At 38.5% G+C, this 23,269-nt stretch overlaps 1 protein-coding gene across 1 annotated transcript; it reads left to right on the plus strand.

Annotated features, from left to right (window-relative positions):
* The first annotated feature begins 170 nt into the window (after positions 1-170).
* Positions 171-7,124, plus strand: LOC110373147 (centromere protein I). The gene is made up of 13 exons (XM_064035324.1): positions 171-477; positions 560-712; positions 993-1,078; positions 1,500-1,607; positions 1,813-1,959; positions 2,047-2,109; positions 2,192-2,304; positions 2,645-2,805; positions 3,242-3,399; positions 3,603-3,749; positions 4,467-4,599; positions 5,625-5,796; positions 6,137-7,124. The coding sequence occupies exons 1-13, from the start codon at positions 309-311 to the stop codon at positions 6,528-6,530; spliced, it is 2,004 nt and encodes a 667-aa protein (XP_063891394.1). The 5' UTR covers positions 171-308; the 3' UTR covers positions 6,531-7,124.
* The last annotated feature ends 16,145 nt before the right edge of the window (positions 7,125-23,269 follow it).

Genomic DNA, 23,269 nt, shown 5'->3' on the forward strand with positions numbered 1-23,269 from the left:
TTTATATGGTGCACAGTATATTTATTTTATAGCTTTATAAGTTCGAATTGATCGATATTAGCGATAAGAAATAGCTACAATTTTAAAGATTTAAAGATTTGTCTTAACAACCATAGCCAAATTAAAAATAATGTTTAGGGCGACCAAGCCGTTGTCTATGCTTATTTTGCTAGCGTCCATTCGCAGCGGCGTGTCTGTCAACAGTGTCAACAAAGTCAATTATCCCCAACGTTCTTTAAGTTTGAATTTATTGAATAAAAAGTGGAATAATATTTTGATAATCTTAAAAAGTTTCACTTCTTATTGAGATGGCAGACGTAGATGAGATTATTGATTATATAAAGTCACTAAAGAAAGGGTTTGACAAAGATCTATTTCAGAATAAAATTGATGAACTAGCTTACGCAGTTGATACAAGTGGTTTACAATACAATGATTTCCATACTTTGTTTAAAGTTTGGTTGAATTTATCTATTCGTAAGTATTCTTTGAATATGGTATCGTGTGTTTTAACTTATCTCGGGTGGTTTTTAAGTTATTGAATCTGTTGCGTTTACAGCGAAAACAAAATGGGTGAATTTGGGTGCCTGCATTGTACCCCCAGACAGTGTTGACGATCGTACCGTGGAATATGCTCTGAGTTGGATACTATCTAATTACGAAGACCAGTCGAGCTTCACACGGATAGCATTTTTACTTGACTGGCTCACAGGTATGTTGACAAACAACAACATTATCTATCACTAGCTGTTTTCCCCCGGTTACGTCCGTGTCCCGTGGGAATTACTGCCCGTATCGGGATAAAATATAGCCTTGGTTACTTGCAGTTAATGTAGCTTTTTAATGGAGAAAGAATTGTTAAAATCAATCAAGTAGTTTTTTTGTTTATTCATTATAAACAAACAATATGACTATATTGCTGTTTTTTCAGTTATTATAACACTTTTACAACATTACAAATATTGTTTACATTGTCAATTCATAATTTACAGCTGCCATGGAATGTGAATGTATTGATATGGACACTCTGGAAATTGGATATGATGTTTTCTATGTCAGTTTGTCTTATGAAGTTCTTGTAAGTATTAATAAAACATTATTTATCATTATTTTTTAACTCTGGGTGAATAAATATGAAATATAATAATAATGAAACTGTTCATCCAAATCCTGCTCCATTAAACTATACTTATCTTTGTATGATCAATGAGTAACTATAAAAGAAATGTGTATACCAAAAAATAGCAAAAAAACTAAGAAATCATTAGACAGCAGTTCCTTGAAGTTAATCATCAATATATCTACTCTTAACAAGGTACTGTAACTGTCTATATTATAAATGTTCTATCAATTCATGGCTGGTCAGGCCCTCCAATTATATCTATTTTTATGATGATTACAAATTTATAGAAACAAATCAGCTGCAGTTAAGTACCAGTTTCTTACAAAGTCAGTCTTAAATCCCATGTGTGTAAATGAAAATCTGTCTTTAATTTCAGTCACCGCATGCAATGAAGCTTGTGTATACCCTCACAAAACCAATTGATGTCACTAGAAGGAGGGTCCTTGAATTACTTGACTATGCCAGGAAAAGAGAGACTAAAAAGGTAAGCCCTTCAAATAGGTTTCAATGGTCACTTAGTATTGCATATGGGTTTATTAGGCGCACTGAAGTAGTGCCCAGAATGAAAGTATGATATATCTTTATGTATATTGAATGCTGGTGAAGTTTTATAGCAATTTTGCCTTATAAAAGACAAAAATCTAAGCCCAGTGTACATTAATATAACATACTTCTACTTTCTGTTACAGACTTTGTACAAGCAACTACAGGTCCTTCTAGGACTATTCAAGTCATACAAACCAGAATGTGTTCCTGAAGATGTACCAGCCATCTCTGTACATACAGCCTTCAAAAAGGTCCATACTGACCTCCTTGCTAGATTCAAGAGGAACCAGGTAAGTGACCCAAGATATACCTTCCGAAAAAAAAACCACATTGTTTATAATGTTATCTACAATATATTTTTTAAAATTTTGTTTTAGGAAAACAGAAACACATTGCGCAAGGAAAAGCATCATTTGACATGGAATAATCCTATTAATTCAGTAAGTATTATATGTATTTTAGGATACAGTACTCTAAGTATAATTTTGAATACATTGTAATTTTTGGTTGATAAAATTACAGGAGCGTGGAAGAAATAAGAAAGCAGAGCCATTGGTTCCAAATATGGAGTTTTTCAGTATTGGCTCTAAACAGTATGCAAGTGACAAGGAAAGAGAATTCCTGGATTTTACAGAGTGAGTTAATAAGAATATGATTTGAATTTTTGTCATTTACACTTTAAAACTTTGCACTGTAAAATAACGAAGCTGCTCCATGGTTTGATTATACATAATAATGATCCTAAAATATTTGTGCTGTGTGATAAAGATATTTTTCTTAGTAACTAGTTGTTGTTACTTATACATCCAACAAGGTACATAACACTTAAAGAGTAGATTTCCCCATAAAGTTGGCTACTAGTAACTTCTTGATTGTTCATCTTTAGAACTTACTCAAATGGAGTATAAGGTAAGTTACTAATTAAGTCACATACCATACATATTGTGGACATAAGTCTCGATTTCCTCTACACAGTCCGGTATCAGTGCTTCAATGCGGCTTGCAAAGTTCGGCGTCTCGTCCGGCGCGGGTCCGCGCGCTGCTGTGCAACGCGACGGGCGTGGCGCTGCTGGCGGTCGCCTCGCATGACGAACAGGAACTCTTGTCACATGATTTACATCATCTACTTAATAACTGTGAGTATTATGTTGTCTGGGTAACTGAGTTGAGGAAGTCAGATAGGCAGTCTCTCCTTGAAAAGTACTGGTTATACATCTGAATAGACTGCAAGCTGGCAACAATATAGTTTAGAAAAGGCTATCCATTTATATGTTACAATATTTTAACTTCATGTAGAATTTGGAAAAAATTCATACCAGAAAAATCGGAGCATTCTAATGTTGTTTATTTTGTTATTAAACATGCAGCCATGACTACAAGAAAAACAATTCTACTGGTATGTACCTACTAACCATACGACAATCTGCAATATGCCAATTTGCCTACACTTCAAAGTATCCTGATCCTTTAGTTAGAAAGTAAGAAACGACCAACATCATCATCCTCTTGTCCTTATCTCAATTTTATTTAATTAACCATTGGAATAAATTAACAGGTCTCTTAATTGTACAGGTTTCCTCAGCGTCTCACCTCACACGTATATACAGAAGCAAGACCTACTACATCGGCTTGCTATACTGCAGCAAACACTGATGCAAGGCATACCTGTCATCACCAGGTTCTTGGCGCAGTACCTGCCCTTGTGGAACGAAAAGGATTATTTTGCTGAGGTAATCCTAAGTATTATGTGATATACAGCCTGTTTTAAAGCTTAATGATAACCTGCTGCTTATAAAATCCGCCAGATATTGCTATCCAAGCCCTGTGAAACCACTCATAGTTTATTTGTCAAATAAGTTCCTGATAGGCTGTCAGAGAATTTATCTAGTGGTGAAACTGGCCGTAATTGTTACAAATATTCTTGTATTTTCAGATATTGCAGCTAGTGGAGTGGGTGAGCTCGGATAGTCCGCAGCAGTTGCCGAGTATCCTGGAGTCTCTCACCAAGATATACCATCGAGCCCAGCCCCTAGAGCAGTGTGCTATACTCAACAGCTTCAACCATATGTACTCTAATCTCGTAAGTATTCTCACTTATGAGACAGTTACTCCATTGAAAACACTGGTACTCAGCTGCATGTGTTGGCATAGTATAAAGAAACCAAGTAAGTTATCTTTGGCCCAATCCGCGACATAATTGCATACTGTCTTAGTTTAAAACATTTTATTTAAATTGCATATGTAAAATGTGCTGGTGAAATCTTGCGTCTCAATTGAGCTGTGTATGCCCCAGTGACGCCATCCACATCGTTAATCATATTAAAGACTAGCCGTTTTCCCACGGTTTCACCCGCGTCCCGTGGTAACTACTGCCCGTACCGGGATAAAATATAGCCTATGTCGTGGATAATGTAGCTTTCGAATGGTGAAAGAATTTTTAAAAACTGTCCAGTAGTTTTTGAGCCTATTCATTACAACCAAACAAACAAACAAAGTTTTCCTCTTTATAATATTATCGTTAATCATATTAAAGATATCATTCTAAATCTAATATGGCCGCATATCCAAGATGGAGGACCAATTTATGATTGTTATTAATGCTTCCTTACAGTGGCAATCAAATGCAAGGACTAAAAATAACCGAACTAACTAAATATGTGTACTTTAATCTTGCGACAAGCATTTATCAATGCTAATGCAATAAAGAGGATATATATGGTACTTGGTCTCTTTATACTGGAAGCTAGCTCAAGAAAAGGCCTAAGGCTATTCAGATGATATATTGTGATGTTTTCAGGTATACTGCAGTACTAGACCTCGCCTGCACTTCATGGGCATTTCACCGCCAGCTGAGAGTTACAGCTCCATATTGAAGATGGTGGCAACGGCTATCAGTGACATGTGTAACAAGGAGTTACAAGTTAATCCAGGTATTTGTTTTGTGGCTGTAGCTAGTGTTAAACGTCAGGACTTGTTATTGGCTGTCCGAATACCATTCAAAGGACAATGGGCACTTTGTATGGGATTTGGTACCCACTCCAACAGTAACGTATGATATATCATTAGAAAGGTATTTACGTGAAGAATAATAAAAACTATGGGGCTTGCCTCAATTAGCTGTCCGATCCGAGTAACGATAAAAATTGAATCGACATAGAAACAAGTATGTCATCCATATATGCAAATTCATTAAGAGGCATATGTCGTCAGTGTTATAATTTAAAACTCAGTTAATAGACATCTTAAATTGTTTGAGATACACTCTATTATAATCTAAAGGTTGTAATAGTCTATGGAGTCATGCTACGGAAACAGAATCGTCATCTGATTTGACAAAAGTTCAAAACATTTCTGAAAACAAAACTAATCATTTTAGTTACATACTATCTTTAAACATACTGGCTTCCATGTACCTACACATTATATGAAATAAAAAAAACTGTTATTAAAACACGATCATCATTAAACATTAATTGATTGTAAATACTGAAAGACTTTCATCAAATACATAAGCTAGTTCTGCGTGAACTGCAAAGGTTTGCGCACAGACTTTTTTTAAAGCAGTGTGCAGGCAAACATTCTAAGAAGGCCAAATTCTTGTTTTTTTGTTACTTTACCAGTTTTTATTCAATACAGTTGGATTTAAGAACTACATCTACGTTGATGATTTATGAACATTATACATTCTATTAGTCGATGTCACGCGAAATGGACAAGGATTTGGGACTAGTCGTCATAGTAAACATTGTTTGCCTTGCCAAGACCTACGCAATGGTACTAGAATCAACACTGTTGGACAGGGTACCAAAACGCCCATCGTCCTTTAGAATGTTTTTTATCTTGCTGTAAGTCGCCCATGCTGACCAATTTTCGACTTACGCGCTATTGCTATCTAAGCGACGATATGGACAGTAGACCATTTGAACACGTAAATAATAAGCATTCTCGCTTACAGACGACATGACAGTGCTGCACAGCTCGGTGCACAGCGCCATGTGCCGCGCGCGCAGCAGCGCCGTCCCCCGCGCCACCGCGCCGCTGTGCGCGGCGCCGGCGCTCGCCCTCGCGCTGCCGCTGCTGGCCTGCTCCGCCGCGCTACTAGATAGTGTCGCCGGACTCATGATACTGTACGTATTATTGCTCATACTTTCATTTGTTGCCTCTAAATGATATCGTCAGTAAATAAACACTCAACGAAAAACTATTATACAAAAAAAATGTCTTCAATACTAATACCTTCTCCCGAGTTTGACAACTGTTCAAAAAAAACAGAGTTGATCGCGCACAAACTTACATACAACAACTGAAAATCTCCTTTTTTTAAATAGACATAAGCCTGTTAACATCGTAGGTCTATTTTTTGAAAAGATGAATAATGATTACAATAAAATTATTGTAATAGACTGAAATGAAAAAATGTCAAACCAAAAAAAATATATAAAATCCTAAAACATATCTTCCTTACAGGTACAAAAATATAATCTCAACCATGAAAAAATCGAACACGATAACCAACGATGGAGAATTCGAAAATCAAATGCAGATTCTCCAAGCGTACACAACGGACCTCGTCAACTGTGTGTACAGTGAAGAATTTCTCAGCGCCAGAAAACAAGGCTTTGTGTTCAATAAAATGCATCCACAGCTAGTTGGCAAACTAGCTTCGTTAATGCCTGATGTAGATTCTAAATTAAGTATAAGAAACAGTATTGCTTTTGCCCCCTACACTTATGTACAGTTGGACGCTATAGATCATCGGGATGCGGACAACAAATTATGGTTCAATGCCGTCGTTGGTCAAGAGTTCACGAATTTGAGCAGGTTTCTTAAGAAAGTGGTGACGGAGTTGCGCTACCAGTAAATCGTAACAGTAATTAAGATTATGTTATAGAAATTAAATAGTACTAGTTAGTATAGCCTGTGTTTAGGCGAAATATCAATTATGTATGTGATTTTGAAAATTATGCAAGTGTCCCTCAAAGAAAGATTAGTGTAAGATTTCAAATCAATTTCATTTAAAAGCACAATAAAAAGTCTAGGTTTTGACAAAGTAATTTGACGTAATCTGTAGACAGATCAAACATGTGGATTTTTTTGCCGTTATATGCTAGGTTTTTCCGAACCGAGAGTTACCGCGCAGAAAACCCCCAGTGTGAAAGCGCTATTAGGAGGAATCTTCTAATTTTTTATTGTCTTCAACGGTTTAAATAAATATTTGATGCCACAGAGTATTTTAAGAATGGACCAATTAGAGTTACATAGTTAAAGTAATATTTTAGTTTTTTAGAACTGTAAGAAAATTAAACCTGACATAAAGTACCTAAGTTCGTGCTAAGTGATGTGCCTAAATTGTAATTAGGAAATAATCTCAAAATGATTATGAATGTTAATTGTCATCCAATATTATATACGTTTTAACATTTTTAATAAATAAAAAGTGACCATAAATTTTGAATTATTCTTTTATTTCGTCGATAAATCGAACTGCTATTCCCTATCAAAGCTTCATGTAATATTTTCAGATATCGCTGATAGCAAAGTGAGATTTTAAATCAAACCTAGTAATTCTTGTATAATATGAGGTTAGCTGTCATCACAATGTTTAACGACTTAAATAAACGGGGAATTCATGCTGTATCTGTACAGTTGAGAAAAAGTAGCTCGAAGATGGTAATTAGGATTTTAAATGGTTTTGGCAACTGGTGTTACAAAAGTAAGGTATCCACGTTTTAAGAACAAGTTTGTCAAAAAAATTGGGCTCTAAAATTAAAAACACCATCAACGCATCTGTTTATTGAAGACGATCAAAAACTCTTTGCTCCATCAAAAGTACTACAAATGTTAACAATTTTAGGTAGAAGCATTTCCCACGATATTAGGTACGTCCCAAGATCCCATTTCATTTCATTTAAATGCACAATTTACATAGCTGATTGATACTCTAGAGCATGAGCATATAAACAGCTCTCCACAAAGACGTGAGTTACTTTTCCATTTCGTCTTGTTACTGGTGCTCATTTATTTTTCGTGGTCCGCTCGAAAGCATAAATTATGGACACCGTGGCTGGAGACTGGTACGTGGCGGGGTGTCGCCCGAGGGGGCCACCCCACGACCGCTCGCCGCCCTTCGCCTCAATGAGAAATGTTTCAGGGCCTTTTGTCCCCTTTTTGCGAGCGACATCTTCAAGGATACTGTGTTAATCGGACCCTGCGATACTTTTTGTGAATGCCGCCTACGGAAGTTGACTGGAAAAACTGATTTTTTTTCTCGTATTCTCCCGGCCTCGTTTGCGTTTGATTGTTGTTTGTCTGCCTGGATTACCTACATTAGATTGAAAAAGTCACAATGTTATTCTAGATTTTATAAATCCCTTCGGTCTGAAGAGAAAACTGTTTCGTTTGCTCTGAAAGTGGCCCTTCTCTTGCTATTCTTATCAGGGAGTCTGAGTCCAATAGCATTGTAGTAAGAAGAAATATAAACTTTTGATGTAAGAAAGTGTGAGTTTCTCAAAATAATCTCATAGCTTATCCCTCGTTATTTACACACGAGGTGCTTCCGCATTCAAGCCAACAGATCGGTAATAGATAATACACCCACCTACAGATGTAGGTATACTGACAAATTGGTGCCTGTCCATTAGCGTCTGTTAGTAGGATTCCAAGACTACTGGGTAGGTCCAACATACGAATAAATTTAGGATCTATCCAAAGTGAGACTTGATAGTGCAATTTAAATTATTAATAATTTAGGGATAGCGAAATCGACAGGGTAGCATGGTAGCTACGTATAAAACAATAACAATGCTGTGAACAAGGAGTAGAGATTCAAATGATGATTAATTAATCATCATGTACTTTGTTGGGGTCGGCATACAGTTCAAATGGATGCAGCTAAGAATCCGTGTTTTACATGAGGACATGAGCTACTGCACATTTGACCTTCACAATCACGCAACCCGATTCTTAACCCCTGGTTAGACTGTTTGTAGACTTTCTTATTCTAACGGCTGCCAAAGATGTTCAAATCAGCCGGGACCCATCACTTTATCGTGTCTTCCGAAACACGGAAGAACTCGATATGATAAGATGGAAGATGGAATGAATTTATGACAATGAGTTGCTATTTTGCATTCGGCAATATCATTCAGACCATTAGACAAAGCCATATAAATCTAACCCATTGCGAAATCTCATTGCTGGAGTAATGTGTGAACACGGCCATAAAGTTACCTTAACAAAACTCTAATTCAAGTTAAGTGCCATCGAGTGCAGCCGTATAACCAATATTTATTCAAATAAGCACCAAGTATAACATAACTCAAGAAAGCGAATATTCTCGTGTGATTTAACGCAAAACACGGTGCGGTCTCACAGCTCCCAGCGGGTAGTTTCTGCGGGTAAAAATATGCGCAACTGGTAACAATTGATAGGGGTGGCGCGGGTAGGGTGCACTAGTTCATATCTCGCGTGGAGAACCCTTTGCAACCCCACTTTCCTTTTTATCCCTACTCAAAAATCGCTTCGGGAGACGTGTTTTCGTTGCGAAGTAACTACTGCTCCCATTTTTGCCAAATTGTTGTTTAGGGTGGCGCGGATTGTGTAGTTATCCACATCGTTCCTATGCTAAACTATCGTGCTCGGGTGAATACGAAGAATGGATCTCTTGATATTGCTTACATTACTCCAATTAGCTTTGTAGATGTGTTAGTACCAGTATAGGAAATTGTATACCTAGGTACCTACCTATTTAGATTAAAGGGGCCTTACTACAAAAACTTTAAACCCTGTTTTACACTTGTCTAATAAAATTTTGGCTGCAAAATGAACCATATGTCAACGTCATAATTTGACATTTTTTTAGACAAGGCATAAACTGACGTTTAAAAGTTTTTGTGGTAAGACGGAAGGAGTCTTGGTTAAGTCTAACACTTGAAAGCATTAGTCAAAGTTTTTTTTTCAGTTTGATTAGAGATACGGTCAAACTTCAGGTTGCTTTCGGTAACCCTTATCTTTTAGTATAGGTCTTACCACGTCTTAACCAAGTACCTAAAAGTTGTAGCACATTGGTAGGTATTCCTAGATTTTAATGGTTGGAACTTTTATAATAATTTCTAAAACCTACGTTTTACCTACCTAAGTGCTAATCCTAAGTAACTTATTTGCGGTTTGTACGCGTCTAACATGGTCTGTATACATCAAGAAGATGGAGAGACGTACAAACGGCTGTGTTTCCGAATGTCAAAGCCCGTATAAACCTCTGATATCTGCAAACACGGGTGTTGAATCGTGTTAGTGTAGGCGAAAGCTCACCCGGCTGCTGTCTGTACCCGAATCGATAAAATTCGGGTCCGCGCCCCCGTGCGTTGCCATGGCAACGCGCCCCGAGTCCCCCCAGCCACCACCCCGCCGCATCTCCGAGAACACCGATGTTGACTTAGACGGATAGGGTAAGAGGCTTATTAATGGTTTTATGTTACTTCAATGTTGTACAACTTGCTACCTTAGATAGATCGACGATTTTGTAGACGGTTTAATACCCAATTAAAATTTTGGTTAAAAAAGAAAATGAAGATATTATTGAATATTTTGACTACCGAAAAATTCTAAGAGCGATTCGTGGAATTTTCTTATAGTAGAAAATGGGAGAACCCGAAAATAATGGTGGAACATTTCCAGGGAGCGTGCGCCGCCATCTTGCCAGACCGCATGACGCCAGCCATTACAAATCGGGTGCGTTCACGTCGGGCGTCGAGTTGGCATTTCGTTTGCATTATTTTCATCTAAATTCACATTTCTTCAGCGAATCGTGAATAATTTAAATTCGTATTTTCAGCCGATTATTGTATGCAAGCGGCCTGGATTCCTACAATGGATTTGGATCTCGTGATTTACGAATATGCATCTACCTACTTACCTAATTTGTTCTGCTCCCTAATACCACATTTGCTGATGAAAAGCCTAATTAAAGTAGTGGTTGTAGTTGTAGTAGTAGCCAGTTTGTAATATACAACAAAGAGTTTCTTTGCAGGCTTGCGTTTGGCGGTTTAATAATTATGATAGAACTAGCTTCTGCCCGCGACTTCGTACGCGGATCCTGTCCCTTATGCCAGCGACTACGGGGTTAGCAAAATCAAAGATCTGAATAGTCTGATATTGAATTTTAAGGGCCCGTTGACTTGAAAACAACGTAATACGCATAACCCCATTAGAAACGTTCTATATATTTAATTTTTGTACTTTAACGTAAATTTAAAGCACAGCAGACTAAACAAAACGCTGAGAACTGAACCGCAATAGACGTGACCATAGGGATAAAAGTAGTGATTCTAATTAGTCCGTATTTAAGTTGTGTGAGGCAAAAATATTACACGTATTATTACGTAAAAAAAACATTAAATAGATGACAAAGTCGTGGTGACTTAGTTGAAGTCGTGGTGGTTTAGTGGGTAGAGAACCAATCTCTCAAGTATGAGCGTGCGTCTTTGATTCCAAGTCTGGCAAGTGCCTGCCAATGCAACTTTTCTAAGTTCGTATGTACTTTCTACGTATATTTTGGATACCAATGACCGTTATTTGGAGGGGATGTTAAACTGTAGGTTCCGGCTGTCATTGAATATTCTTGGCAGTCGTTATGGGTAGTCAGAAGCCAGTAAGTCTTACCAAGGGGTGTTGGGTTGAGCGGGTAACCGGGTTGTGGAGGTCAGATAGGCAGTCGCTCCTTGTAAAACACTGGTACTCAGTTGCATCGTGACTGGAAGTCGACCCTAACATAATTGGGACAAAGGCTCTTGAGATAATAACGACAATAATAATGAGATGAGGCTGATGACGGGGAGTAGCGACCCCGCGGGGCTATATATACTGAGTTCTCCAGGGAGAGTATACTATCCCCCATCTCCGGCCGGTCGGAGTGCACCATGACGGGGGTAGGTCTCACGCCTCTGGCTTGGCTTGGCCGTCCAGAGTGAAGTCGCTAGAGCAGGATTAGTAGCCCTGCTCGGAGGGTAGGTGCCTCATGGTAAGCACAGGGAGCGCGTGATCTGCGTTTAAAGTCCGCCGAGGTATCCTCACCCTTCAGCCGCTCATGTCCCTGTTGCCCTCTTGTTGCTATTCAGTGACTGGTTCCCGGGGGCCCAGTAAGTGAGGTGGCGAGTCTCCACCTGCCATTTTTACATGTACCTAATACATTGTCATCCACTAACATCCCATCACAATAGCCCAAGTAGTTTTCCTCCATACCTAGTTAGCAATAGTTTAGCACAGAACCGGGTCCACCGGGGATTGTCCTTGGGTTCATTTCTATAGTGTATAAAGGGATAATCGTCGGTTTTGTGTCACCATTTCATTAAAGTTGTTGTTGTTGGGGGTTGTCTCAGCGTGTTGGCTTTGGCCCCACGTTTCCTCCCAAAAATTCGGAACTCTGTAGTCCCGAGGTCTGGAAGAGACATACAAAATAATAATGAGATATAACGCAACAAAGTCGGAGAGTGGGGGCTCGTGACGCCACGTCTAGGTATGTAAAATTTGTACCAAGCAGTGACTTAACACGAAATTCAAGCGTTTTTGTATCTTCGTTATTATTTGTTTGTGAGAGAGAGAAAAGAAAAATACGTGTCCATTATTTTAGGGACCGACTAATTACTTTTTTTGATTCACCATACCTATTTCATAACATTCATCATTTCTATACATTTCAAGTGTAGTATTGCTCTTGAAGTTCCACATTAGGTGTTCCAGATCTTCGATGTGTATACGTCAATAGAGAGTGCTTATCAGATTGAACCACTTTTGCAAAAACGTCATATCTTCATATGCTATAGTCTAGCTGGGCTCCTGGAGTTCCACATCAGGTGTTTTACATCTTCAATTTTTATAAGTCAACAGAGAGTGCTTATCAGATTGAACAACTTTTGCTTAAACGTCATACCTCTATATGCTATAGTCTAGTTGGGCCCCTGGAGTTCCACATCAGGTGTTTATAGAAAGTGCTTATCAAATTGAACAACTTTTGCTAAAACGTCATACCTGTATATGGTACAGAGAAGCTAGGCTCTTGGGGTTCCACATCAGGTGTTCCAGATCTTAAAATTTATTGTCTCAGCTGAAAATGCTCATCACATGAAACAATTTTTGCCACGGCATCATTTTTGTATCTCTTATAGTTTTGTTGGTCTGTTGGAGTTCTGCATCAGGTCTTCAAGTTTCGAAGATAAATTATAGCCTATATGTTGACCAGGCTTAATACTGATACAACAAAGAAAAAATCATTGAAATCCGTTCAGTAGTTCGGAAGATTAGCGTGTACAAACAAACAGACATACAGACATACAGACATACAGACAAACAGACAGAATTTTTTTTTTGGATTTGTGCTCCATTACTGTTTCTAAACCCCACCCAATTATTTTTTTTTAAATATATTCAATGTACAGACACAGCTTTTTTACAGATTTATTATATGTATAGATTATATGTATAGATGTGCAAAAAATATAGGTCTGTGTCACGAGTTCTATCTAAATGTGTGGATCGTACGATTGCCCAAATAAGTTGGTGGCACGATCCTGCATTACAAGTAGGAGCAGCCACGCAGCATCGTAATGTGGGGCGCGTGTCCCCCCGGTGGCGCAGCACCCGGCCGCTCTCGCTCGCCGGTAGCCCGCTTTGTCCAGGGAGCGAGGGCGTGCAAACTTTCTCTTCCCATAAAACTCTGTTTGTTCAGTACGAGCTTAAACATTTCTTTGCGGGTCAGGATTACTTAGCGATGAATAAGTAAATTGCATTTAAAGCGAAATCGTTTTCGTACCTTACATTTTCTTTGTGGAACGTGCGTCGTAGCTTTATGAATTTTAAAATGAAGGCGGGCTGCAGATACTTACGGCGGCGTGAGATAAATTCTTATTAATATTCCCGAGGCGCAGTTTTAGTTCTTTTGTCTCGCGCGGCTCGGGCAGGCAATAAAGAGGTAGACGCCTGGAAATGTGCTGCATTTATACAGGTTTCAGACGGCGCCCGCCCCAGCGCTTGTGCTTTATTTTGTTCGCTCGACGTTCCTTTGCCAGGCTCTCTCCGCTCTCTTATTGCTCGCAGCTAAGACTAACAAGGTTTTTAATTATTTCCTTTAATGCCACTTTCAGCGACGTTACATACGGAGCTTTGTTGTTCTAATGTCGTAGGTACTCGGTTGCTACGCTTGCTGGCGTATCTTCAGCATTTAGCTGAAAAATGGTGCTTTTCTGTGAGCTTTTGTTTAGAGCACTGGATTTTAATACGGGTAACTTAGTTAGAGACATTTTTTAAACTATATTTTTGTTTAGAACTTCTCTATATTGAAGAAAGCTGAGTATTAACGCAGTACGATTTCGTTGGTCCGTCATGAATCTCATTGGGTATTTATTGAGTGCGTGGCGGGCAGTGGTGCTCAAAGTGGGCGACAAGATATGATGGACGCAGCTTCCGACGGGATTACGTGAGTGGAGGGTTTGACCTCATTCTCCTGAATGGCTCGCTCACAAACATGTTCCGCTGACGCAAAGCCGTCGTGCTATACTACTGGTAATTATGTTCGGAGTCCAGGAAATTGCTAGGCATTGTTGACTCCGGCATTCTACGCCCGCTTTGTCTCACTTGATGGGTACCTAATTAGATTTGTGAAATGTGCGTACTTAAGTAGATAGTATTGTTGCGAATTTTGCTTTCGTTTCCTGGGTTAAGCGTAGTAAATATCAGCATAGTATACCAGGAATAGTCTGTTGACAAAAACACAATACACAAAATGGTAACTTATGCACAGGGTCATACGGTGCTTTTAGAGTCATGTCTAAAGTATTTAAGTAAATACCTTCTCCGAATGGCGATTTTTTAGATAGTGAGTAGACCAGCCGTTACTCTTCATCTACTAGTTTTTCAGACTCACCAAATGTTCTTTGGAAAAACCATCCTTATTATCATTCACTGTTTCTTATGACCAGATGACTTAATTAGGGACCACTATTTACATAAATATATATTCTGGAAAACGTGTATTTGGGTAAAACTGGGTGGGTACCTATTTAACATAAACCACACTTTTGCTACAGTATTTCAGAGTGTAGAGCTGGTATAATTCTATTTTATTTATAACATTTTGTGTGGCCTTAAGCGCAGAATGTCGGGAGCAGACAATTGTTTTCCTCGGCGAGTGGCCAAACATGAAGCTCATTTACATGAACACTACATTTTAAATATTATTTGTTACTGTTGCGTGGTGCTGCCACACTTCATCCTGCTTTTGTTGAATTTACAATAGGTAAACTTTCTGAAGTATGACAAATGTTTTAGGAGTAGGAAAAAGCTTTGGTAATGTGCTTGGTTCTTTGATGCATTTCAGGCCGCTTCTTTTTCTTCAGTTATCATCTGAAAGGCTCCTCATATTCGATTATGAACGGAAATTACGTTTCACGCATGTAATCTCAATAATCGATACAGTAATAACCAAACAATCGCAATAATATTACCTACATAGATGCAATACCTTGCTTACCGCGCCCATAATTGAAATCGGATCCAAATTAATACCTAACGCACACAACGTTGATGCATGTGTGCAACGAGTGTATCTACAGTACATACATACGCCAGCTTCCATTTACATAGGCAGGTATATAATTGTGTACGCTGGTTCCAGGATATCCAACATGTCGGACTATGGCTGTAGTTATAACTGATATAAGTACAGTTCGATAGAATATCCATCCCCTCCCCACTTTCCCCCCCGCCCGGGCGAGCTAGCCACCTCCTCCCGTGTCATGTCTGACGCGCAATGTATTTTACTATGGATAGTGCATTTATAATTATTATTTTATTTTACGGTTTTTGTTAGGGGAGTTCTTTGTCTGGTAGTTGAGGGAGGCTTGTGAAAAGTTGCAGGTGAATGTTGGGTGCGTCAAGATGAGGATCGTGCGATACGTGAAAGAACTCCTTTGTTCTCCATGTAAAAATAGGTTGATGATGTTTTTTTATTACTGATCTAAATAAGTATCTGGTCTTCAAACTAAGAGGTAAATAAGGACAAGGATGAGCGTGAAGAATTTAAAATGAAAAGAAAATGCACATTTATAAGAACGAACTGTCACCTATACGAAAAAAAACTACATTGTATTACATTTATGGTTATTTAAAAGGGTTAAAAGTGGAAGAAAGATGGAGTATACCTGTTACTTTAGTACGAAACTTTTCTCAAGTTTCAAGCGGCACCAAGTGGCCTGTCACATTTTAATAACACATGACATAGTGTTGCAGTACTTATATGATATTACGACAGTAGGTTGTCCGGGAGCGCCACAAGTCATCCGTTATGTAGCCAGCGCGCCATGTGTCATGTCCCGTGAAATATGGCGGCTCGTAAAACATCGCCATGCCTATGAGCCACGAATTTGATAAATTATTGTGCATTTTGATGCCAGCACAAAGCTTGCGATAGTTTATTAAATAATATCAATATTATCAAGTGGCATTTTCTTTTTATTTAGGTACCTACTTTTTGAAATTGCAGCCAAGGTTAAACATTCAATTAATGAGGTAACTGCAGTTCGGTGCGATCGGTGAGGTGACTTTTCATAAAAAAACCTTTGTCCTAGAAAATTGAGAAAAAAATATCAAGGTGTTTGTTCACATTTGTAGCTCACCTTTCTAGACATCAGACGATACTTTTACCGATACGATACTCTTTAAATACAATACAAGTTCCTCCCTAAACTGGAAAACAATACAAGCAATCACATTTACAACGACTAAATAATAGAACAGAATGCCACGCATCATAAAAATGTTTGATCAAAATAGCAATGTTACAAATTAATCATGGCGTACACAGATCCATCTGAATTTAAATTCCACCGTGGAGTACTCTCCAGACTTGCTTTATTAATAAACAGAGGGGAGGCGAACCCTTTGTGAAATACTAGCGATTCAATATTCGACATGATTGCATCGATACTCAGAATACATGCAGGCTTCAAATTGTTCATCACGGGCGTATCAAAGCCGTCTAGCCCAGACAAAACGAAACCATTTCCAAAATCCCTTAATTAGTGTCCGTCCCCCCTGTCTGTCAGTGTCCGCATGTCGAATGCGGAATGCCTATCACAAAGGTAGCATTAATTAATGAATCCAATATTGAATCCTTTTGATACGTGCATGTATCCGTATCCGTAGTGTGCGTGTATGTACGTTAGGTGTCTACTTTCGATGTAATTACTCGTCAACATGTCATATGCACACAGAATATAGTTATTGGGGGTGTACAAAGCGACGAGGGCTGTTCAAACGTCATGGCGGCCGTCACAGTCTGGCAATATGAGTGCAACAACTGCAGCTCTTGTGAAACAGTGGGAGCATGATCAGGATGATAGTGTGTTTTGTATTCAGCTACACGAAGTAGTAATAGTTTTCTTCTTAACTTGACGTACTATATGTGCACCTGCATGTCGATTCTATAAAATATCACAACTCACTTCGACATCACTCTCACTTCGACTTCGATCTAAAGGTAGAATTCCGTGGACGCGACAATAGTCAACCTATGAAAATGTATGGCACCGTTGTCGAGGCCCGTGACAGTCGCGCGCGGCCGACGAATTTCGTAAGCTGCTCGCGGCATTGTCAATTTAATTCTGGTTTTACTAAAATTCTATAGATGTTATTAAGCGCTAGACCATGTTGAGAAGCGTACGGCCGCGAGCGGCTCACGAAATTCGTCGTCCGCGCGCGACTGTCGCAGCCCTCGGCAGCGGTGCCATACATTTTCATAGGTTGACTTTTGTCGCGCGCGGCTGCGACAATCGCGACCCACGGAATTCTACCTTAAAGTTTCGTGATTGACATTGTCAAACTACACTAGCGCTACACTATCGAGCGTGTTGACAAGTTGAACTAAATCAAAGTCGAGATTTTGACAGATCTGTCAAAATCTGTCTATCTATAGGGAGGTAGGGAGAGATGGGCAGTTGGGAGACATGATCAAATCAGAATAAAAGGGGGGTCCTTTTATTCTGATTTGATCATAGTTTTTTTTTTATTGGGTAGTTTACGTTACCGACTGGTAACGGTGTTCATCCATAGACTATCTGTCATTTCTGTGAGTTGTCAAGAACAAACACTCGTAAAAGTACTTAAATATTTTGTTGCGGTTTCGGATCGTTATAAAGAGAAAACTAATGAAAGGTATGTGTATTTTCTATTATTAATTATTGATTGTCAAAATCTCCAGTTACAATTATAGTAAGTCGATGCAATCCACACCTATTATACCTTTAGAAGAGAGTACTACAGCAATAGTTAATGGGCCCCACGTTTTTATTTTAGTCTAATATGACCGGGACCACCTACGTAGGTTGACAGGTAAGTAACTATTTTTTATTTTCTAGTTTTCAGTGCACATAAGATAAAACCGTTTAACTTAAAAGTTTTTTTACCGATTTTTTTTTCATAAACTAAGTCAAAAGTGTCCAATGCTCCCTATGGTAGGGAGGCTTGGACATACCATGTAATGTATAATTTGTAAATTTTTGCTCTTCTTCGTCAGTGAAAATTTGTGAGGTTATAAATCTGCGCGAAAAATACTTTATAGAATCTTGTTTCAGGTACCGTTGCCAACTTGATCTAGAGACTGTTACTGTTACAGCCTTTTTATCGTCCCACTGCTGGGCACAGGCCTCCTCTCACATGGAGAACTAGAGACTATTATATTTAAAATAGTGTTTAAATAAAGTTCTAAGTGTTTTAAAGTGATTAAGTGCCTACCTTTAACGATGGCTAGAATGTTTTTGCTTAAATCTTTATTAGAAGAAGCTCATGCTTTAGATAATTTAGAAAAGCGTCAACAATCTGCTAGAATTCGTAGTTTATCTTTATTAACTCGCGATGATGACTATGTGAGCATATATAGATTGTCAAAGGAGCCAATTGACCAACTGGAGTCTGATTTACTGCCCCTGATAAAGCCCACAAAACGTCGAGGCAAAGGACTTACAACTCGTGTAAAAGTAAGTATTGACACAGTTTATAGTTGAAAAATTGTAATCAAGCACACAATAATAAGAAAAACACTTAGTTCTTAATAAGGAGTATTCCCTTTATGTGGTTTCCCCGCCAGCTGATATGTTTTCAAAAGACTCTGTACTTCAGTTATAATATTGGTATTCTCTTAAGCATGAAAATAACCAAATTGGTCTCAATTTTGTTTTCACTAAATCCAGATAAAGTAGGTATTACATTTTTTATTGATTTATTGTTTCACAGATACTATGTACTTTATCATTCTTATCAGTCTTTGCAGTGTGGCAGTTTCCAGAAGGTTATTAAAGAGGGCATCAGAACTTATTTATCGCAACCGTCTGCATCTCGTTGCATAAATGAAGTAGTGGAAGCTCTGAACAATCCGGCCGTAGTAAAAAAATATATAAGGTTTCCTCAAAATCAAGCAACAAGCATAGATTATATTCACAGCACGAATTTAGAGATTTCTGTTTATTTTATACTTAAAAGCTGCCTCAAATTCCTTACAATAACAAATTATAACTAAAACATCATATTTAGCTAAAATTCTGTGTCAAAACTGATAAAATTAAAAACTGATTAATCTCGGTTGACATTTTGTCGAGTGGGGAAGTCACTAGCACAGCATTGGTCGATGTCGAGCTCACTTCACTTCGCAAGTGATTAGGTGATGTTTACAGAATGCAAAATCAAGGTCGTTCTGAATCGAATGCGAAGTGAGAGTGAATAGCGAAGTGAAATGCGAGTTGTTGTTCGAATTTCATAGAATCGACGTGCAGGCAGGCCTTGGCCCTGTTGGGCCCCGCTGGGGTTGCTGACAGTATTCTACTTGTGTAGCCCTTTCATTTGATACCCATATTGAGGGGGCTGTGCCATTTTGTGCCGGCGGCCATATTGGATTTAATTAAAGGTGTATACAAAATTTCAGACCAATCGGTTGACAGGAAGAGGGTGAAATTTGAATTACTAAATTTGATCCAAGAATAAATAATAAAACAAACGGGGTGAGCTAAATAAAACCGTTTAAATATCTCGTAATGTTGAAACTGAGTGTAATTTTTAGGAAAGCTCTTTCATTATATCTAGCCGAATATAAGAAATGGCAATAAAAGTTGATAATGATCTGTAAAATCTGATTTTTTATGCAATAAATTGTGAAAAAGTGCCCATCCCTCCCCTACCTCCCCTAAAGTATGAAATGACATTACGAATCGAAGTGAAATGCGAGTTGTTGATCGAGTTTTATAGAATCGCAGTACTGGACATTGTTTCTAATGAATAAATTAGGTAAAAGTACGTAATTGTTATTTAAATACATGTACGACATGCGTAATATATGCTAATGTTTAGTCTACGAGCCCTTTGTTAGCTGCCAGCTTAATGTGGGATACGGTAGGATTTGAATTTCTAAGTGGTCTGCTATCGAAGTCAACTATATTCGAATACGAAACCATTATAATGAATGTATGAACGTTGATAGAAATGCTAACAAAGTAAACAGTCATTAGTAATTCATTACAAAGTAAGGACAACTTTAAAATATAAATTAAAATTGACGCACCGTTGCCACCCTCCTGTGGTTAAGTCCGGGCCGCAGCCCCCCCTCGGCACGAGACCGAGAATCAGGTGGCAGAGAGATGCAATTCACCTACAAACGTCGGCTGCACCATTTACCAAGCGATTATAGACCGTATTTCTAACCGGTTTATAGCTGTAATTGGTTGTATGTAGGTCGAGGCCCGGGCAGAGCTGGTGCAAGCTCCCGCCGGCGGTTGCCAATGGTTACAGTCGGACCGCGAGGTAGGTACCTAGTACATAGTCCACACATGCGTTATACTCAGTTAATATTTGAATAGGGATGTTCGCAATATTTATATTGCATGGCCAGCTCCCGACTATTCCCGGGGATGGAAAATCAATAATCTTATGTAGGTACTGAACGCTGCCGGTCTAGGTGTGCTATATTGATTCACTACAAACTGTATAATTAATGTCGGCTATTATGTATTTGGGATGAATCTGCACTCTACTACTAATTGGTACTTAACACAGAACGTTCTCTAATTGGACGTTTACTTAGCTATGTGAGTTCGAACATGCAAATTAACATTCATTTCCGATGAAATGCTCCGTGGCTGGTCGGGGAGGAGGTACTATGTACTTCGGCTACATTATCGAATTCTCTCTGGATTGCAGCTCTTTGTCCGGTGAAGTGTGAATGCATCTTCAACGCTCTGTCGGTCCGTTCGGCGAATATTTGAAGAATGTAGCGAATGTGAGCTTTGAGCTACCCTTTGTAGGGAAAGTCATTGTGAACTGCCTGTTACTTTGTTGTAGCGAGAGAGAATATAAACTCGTACTTGTTTACTTGATCAAATTGTTTTCGAGTATAGGAACGTTTTAAACAAAGGATGAGTGCTATTTAACACAATCCTAGTGAATTTTTAATTAATGCTTAGGTATTTTGAATTAGTATTAAGGAGTCTCTTGCTGTTCTTTGTTATGGCTGAGTGTTTTGTTTTAGCCACAACTGTAGGATAGGGGAATGGAATGATACAATTTTACTAAGCTGGGTGCATTCATTTGAAGTAAGAAAACTGATATAGAACTTAATCTTAGTTTCAAAACAAACCTAAGAACCAAACATTTTTCATCCGCCTGAAACCCCAAACCCTAACTTCCACAATTTAAATACAGCACCGTATTCAAAGTTTATTCACGGAAATTACAATTTCGCGGACTCAACCCTCATGATGTGGACGGAGCCTTGCCGCCATTACAGTGAGCCAAATGAGCCCTGAAACCGTTGTCCGAGATAAAGCGACCGCCTCGTGCCTCCAAAGAATTGCTCCTATAAACTTGATTGAATATTTTCTCTTGCACGTTACACTTCTGTTACCGTCGAGACCGTCAGATTTATAGACGTGAACGTAATCTACCACCCAGTTTTTTGTTCAAGAATAAAGGAAATATGTTTTTCTTTTATGCTTTTACGACAATACTTATGCGATGAATGCTTTGAGGGTCGCTCGCTGATTTATTTTTGACACGTTTTTATTAGCGTGCGGTTATTTTAAGTTGCACGTGTTGCTTTTTTATTGTTTTCTCACAAAAATAATTATTATCATGTCAAAATAAGATAAATGAGCTACTCGCAACCTGCTAATTCCTAACTTACATGTTCTTTGGGATAGTGCAAAACAACACAGGAATAGTTTGATACAATATGTTTTAAAGAAACCATACAACTCTATTTTGATAAACTTACAAGTTTGTAACTTACATAATGAATCCTTGAAGAACAAAGGAATTGTGTTTCCTCCCAAAGTTCGAAAGTCTCATTGCTGAGGTAAGGTCATCGCATGATAATGCCTGAAATACGATGAGAACTCTGGGGTTAGTAACAGTGTTTTTTAATTTCAAATTTAGTAGTAGTAGTTTTGAAAACATGGATCAAAAGTACATAGTTTCCTTGGAAATTCCTTATAAATAAGTTAGTAGTCAGTAGACAGTTCGTCAAAAAATCTTCAAGCAAACATCCAAACACCGCCAACTAGATTTTGCCGGAACATTGGACTCCTAAATATAAAAAAAGACCACAAGAGAAATCACTGCCAACACCTTTAATAACCAACCTTTTTACTTTGTAGGCCATATAAAGTAAAGAAACAAATAAAACCTTAGCCTAAAGAAGACAAAGGATAAATATAACCTCCTTTCAGCTTCTGTGGCTCCACAAAGATTTACCTTGTGAGTTTTATGGCTTATGTTTATTGCTTTGCTCACGAAAATCTCTTGAAATAGGAATTTTCTTAAAAATTGCGATAGGAGTACCATAATGATCGTATTTGTATAGTCTAAGGTTTTGCTTTTAAAACCGCATGCCATGTGCTTAGAGCATCTACATTCTACTGTATCAAAGACTCAAGGCTTTTATGAAAATGACTTTATCTTACATTATAGAAAGGCTTATATGGCTTATAGCTTAATGGTTACCAGCTTTTCTTACCAATATTTCCATTACTGTTGAATCGGCCCATATCTAGCCAATTAACACAAAAAATAGAACCAATATCAGAACTCTGTCAAGAATACTTCAGGAAGATCTCGCCCACTCTCACAATATTGATAAAGATGTACTTTATATCTATTTATTAAGTGCCTACACGGTCTAAAGCACCCAAATTGAGACAGACAGCAAAAATAGATGCCGAAACTAACGCCCACACAATCGGCTGACATTTAAATGAATATTTAACATGAGAACCCAAACGTCGGGATCATTCTAATCTTTATAAAAGCGTGAATGATGTGCACGATTCCGGCGTAATACCTGCGTAATAAATAGTACAAACATGCCACTTTGACTGAAAGGGGTATTTTTTGTGAGCCGTGACGCAGCCCGGTCCCTCGGGCTTGTCTTACCGTTATCGGGCCCCGGCGTCCCAGGGGCCCCGAGGGTTATAAATCTACCGAGGACATGTCTCGGCATCGCGTCCCGTGATGACGAGCGCCCAAAAACTGTATTTAAAGGGGCTTCTTCTTTATTCGTTTGCTTATCCA

Source organism: Helicoverpa armigera, chromosome 6 (genome assembly GCF_030705265.1).
Source record: "Helicoverpa armigera isolate CAAS_96S chromosome 6, ASM3070526v1, whole genome shotgun sequence".
Classification (NCBI taxonomy): domain Eukaryota; kingdom Metazoa; phylum Arthropoda; class Insecta; order Lepidoptera; family Noctuidae; genus Helicoverpa; species Helicoverpa armigera.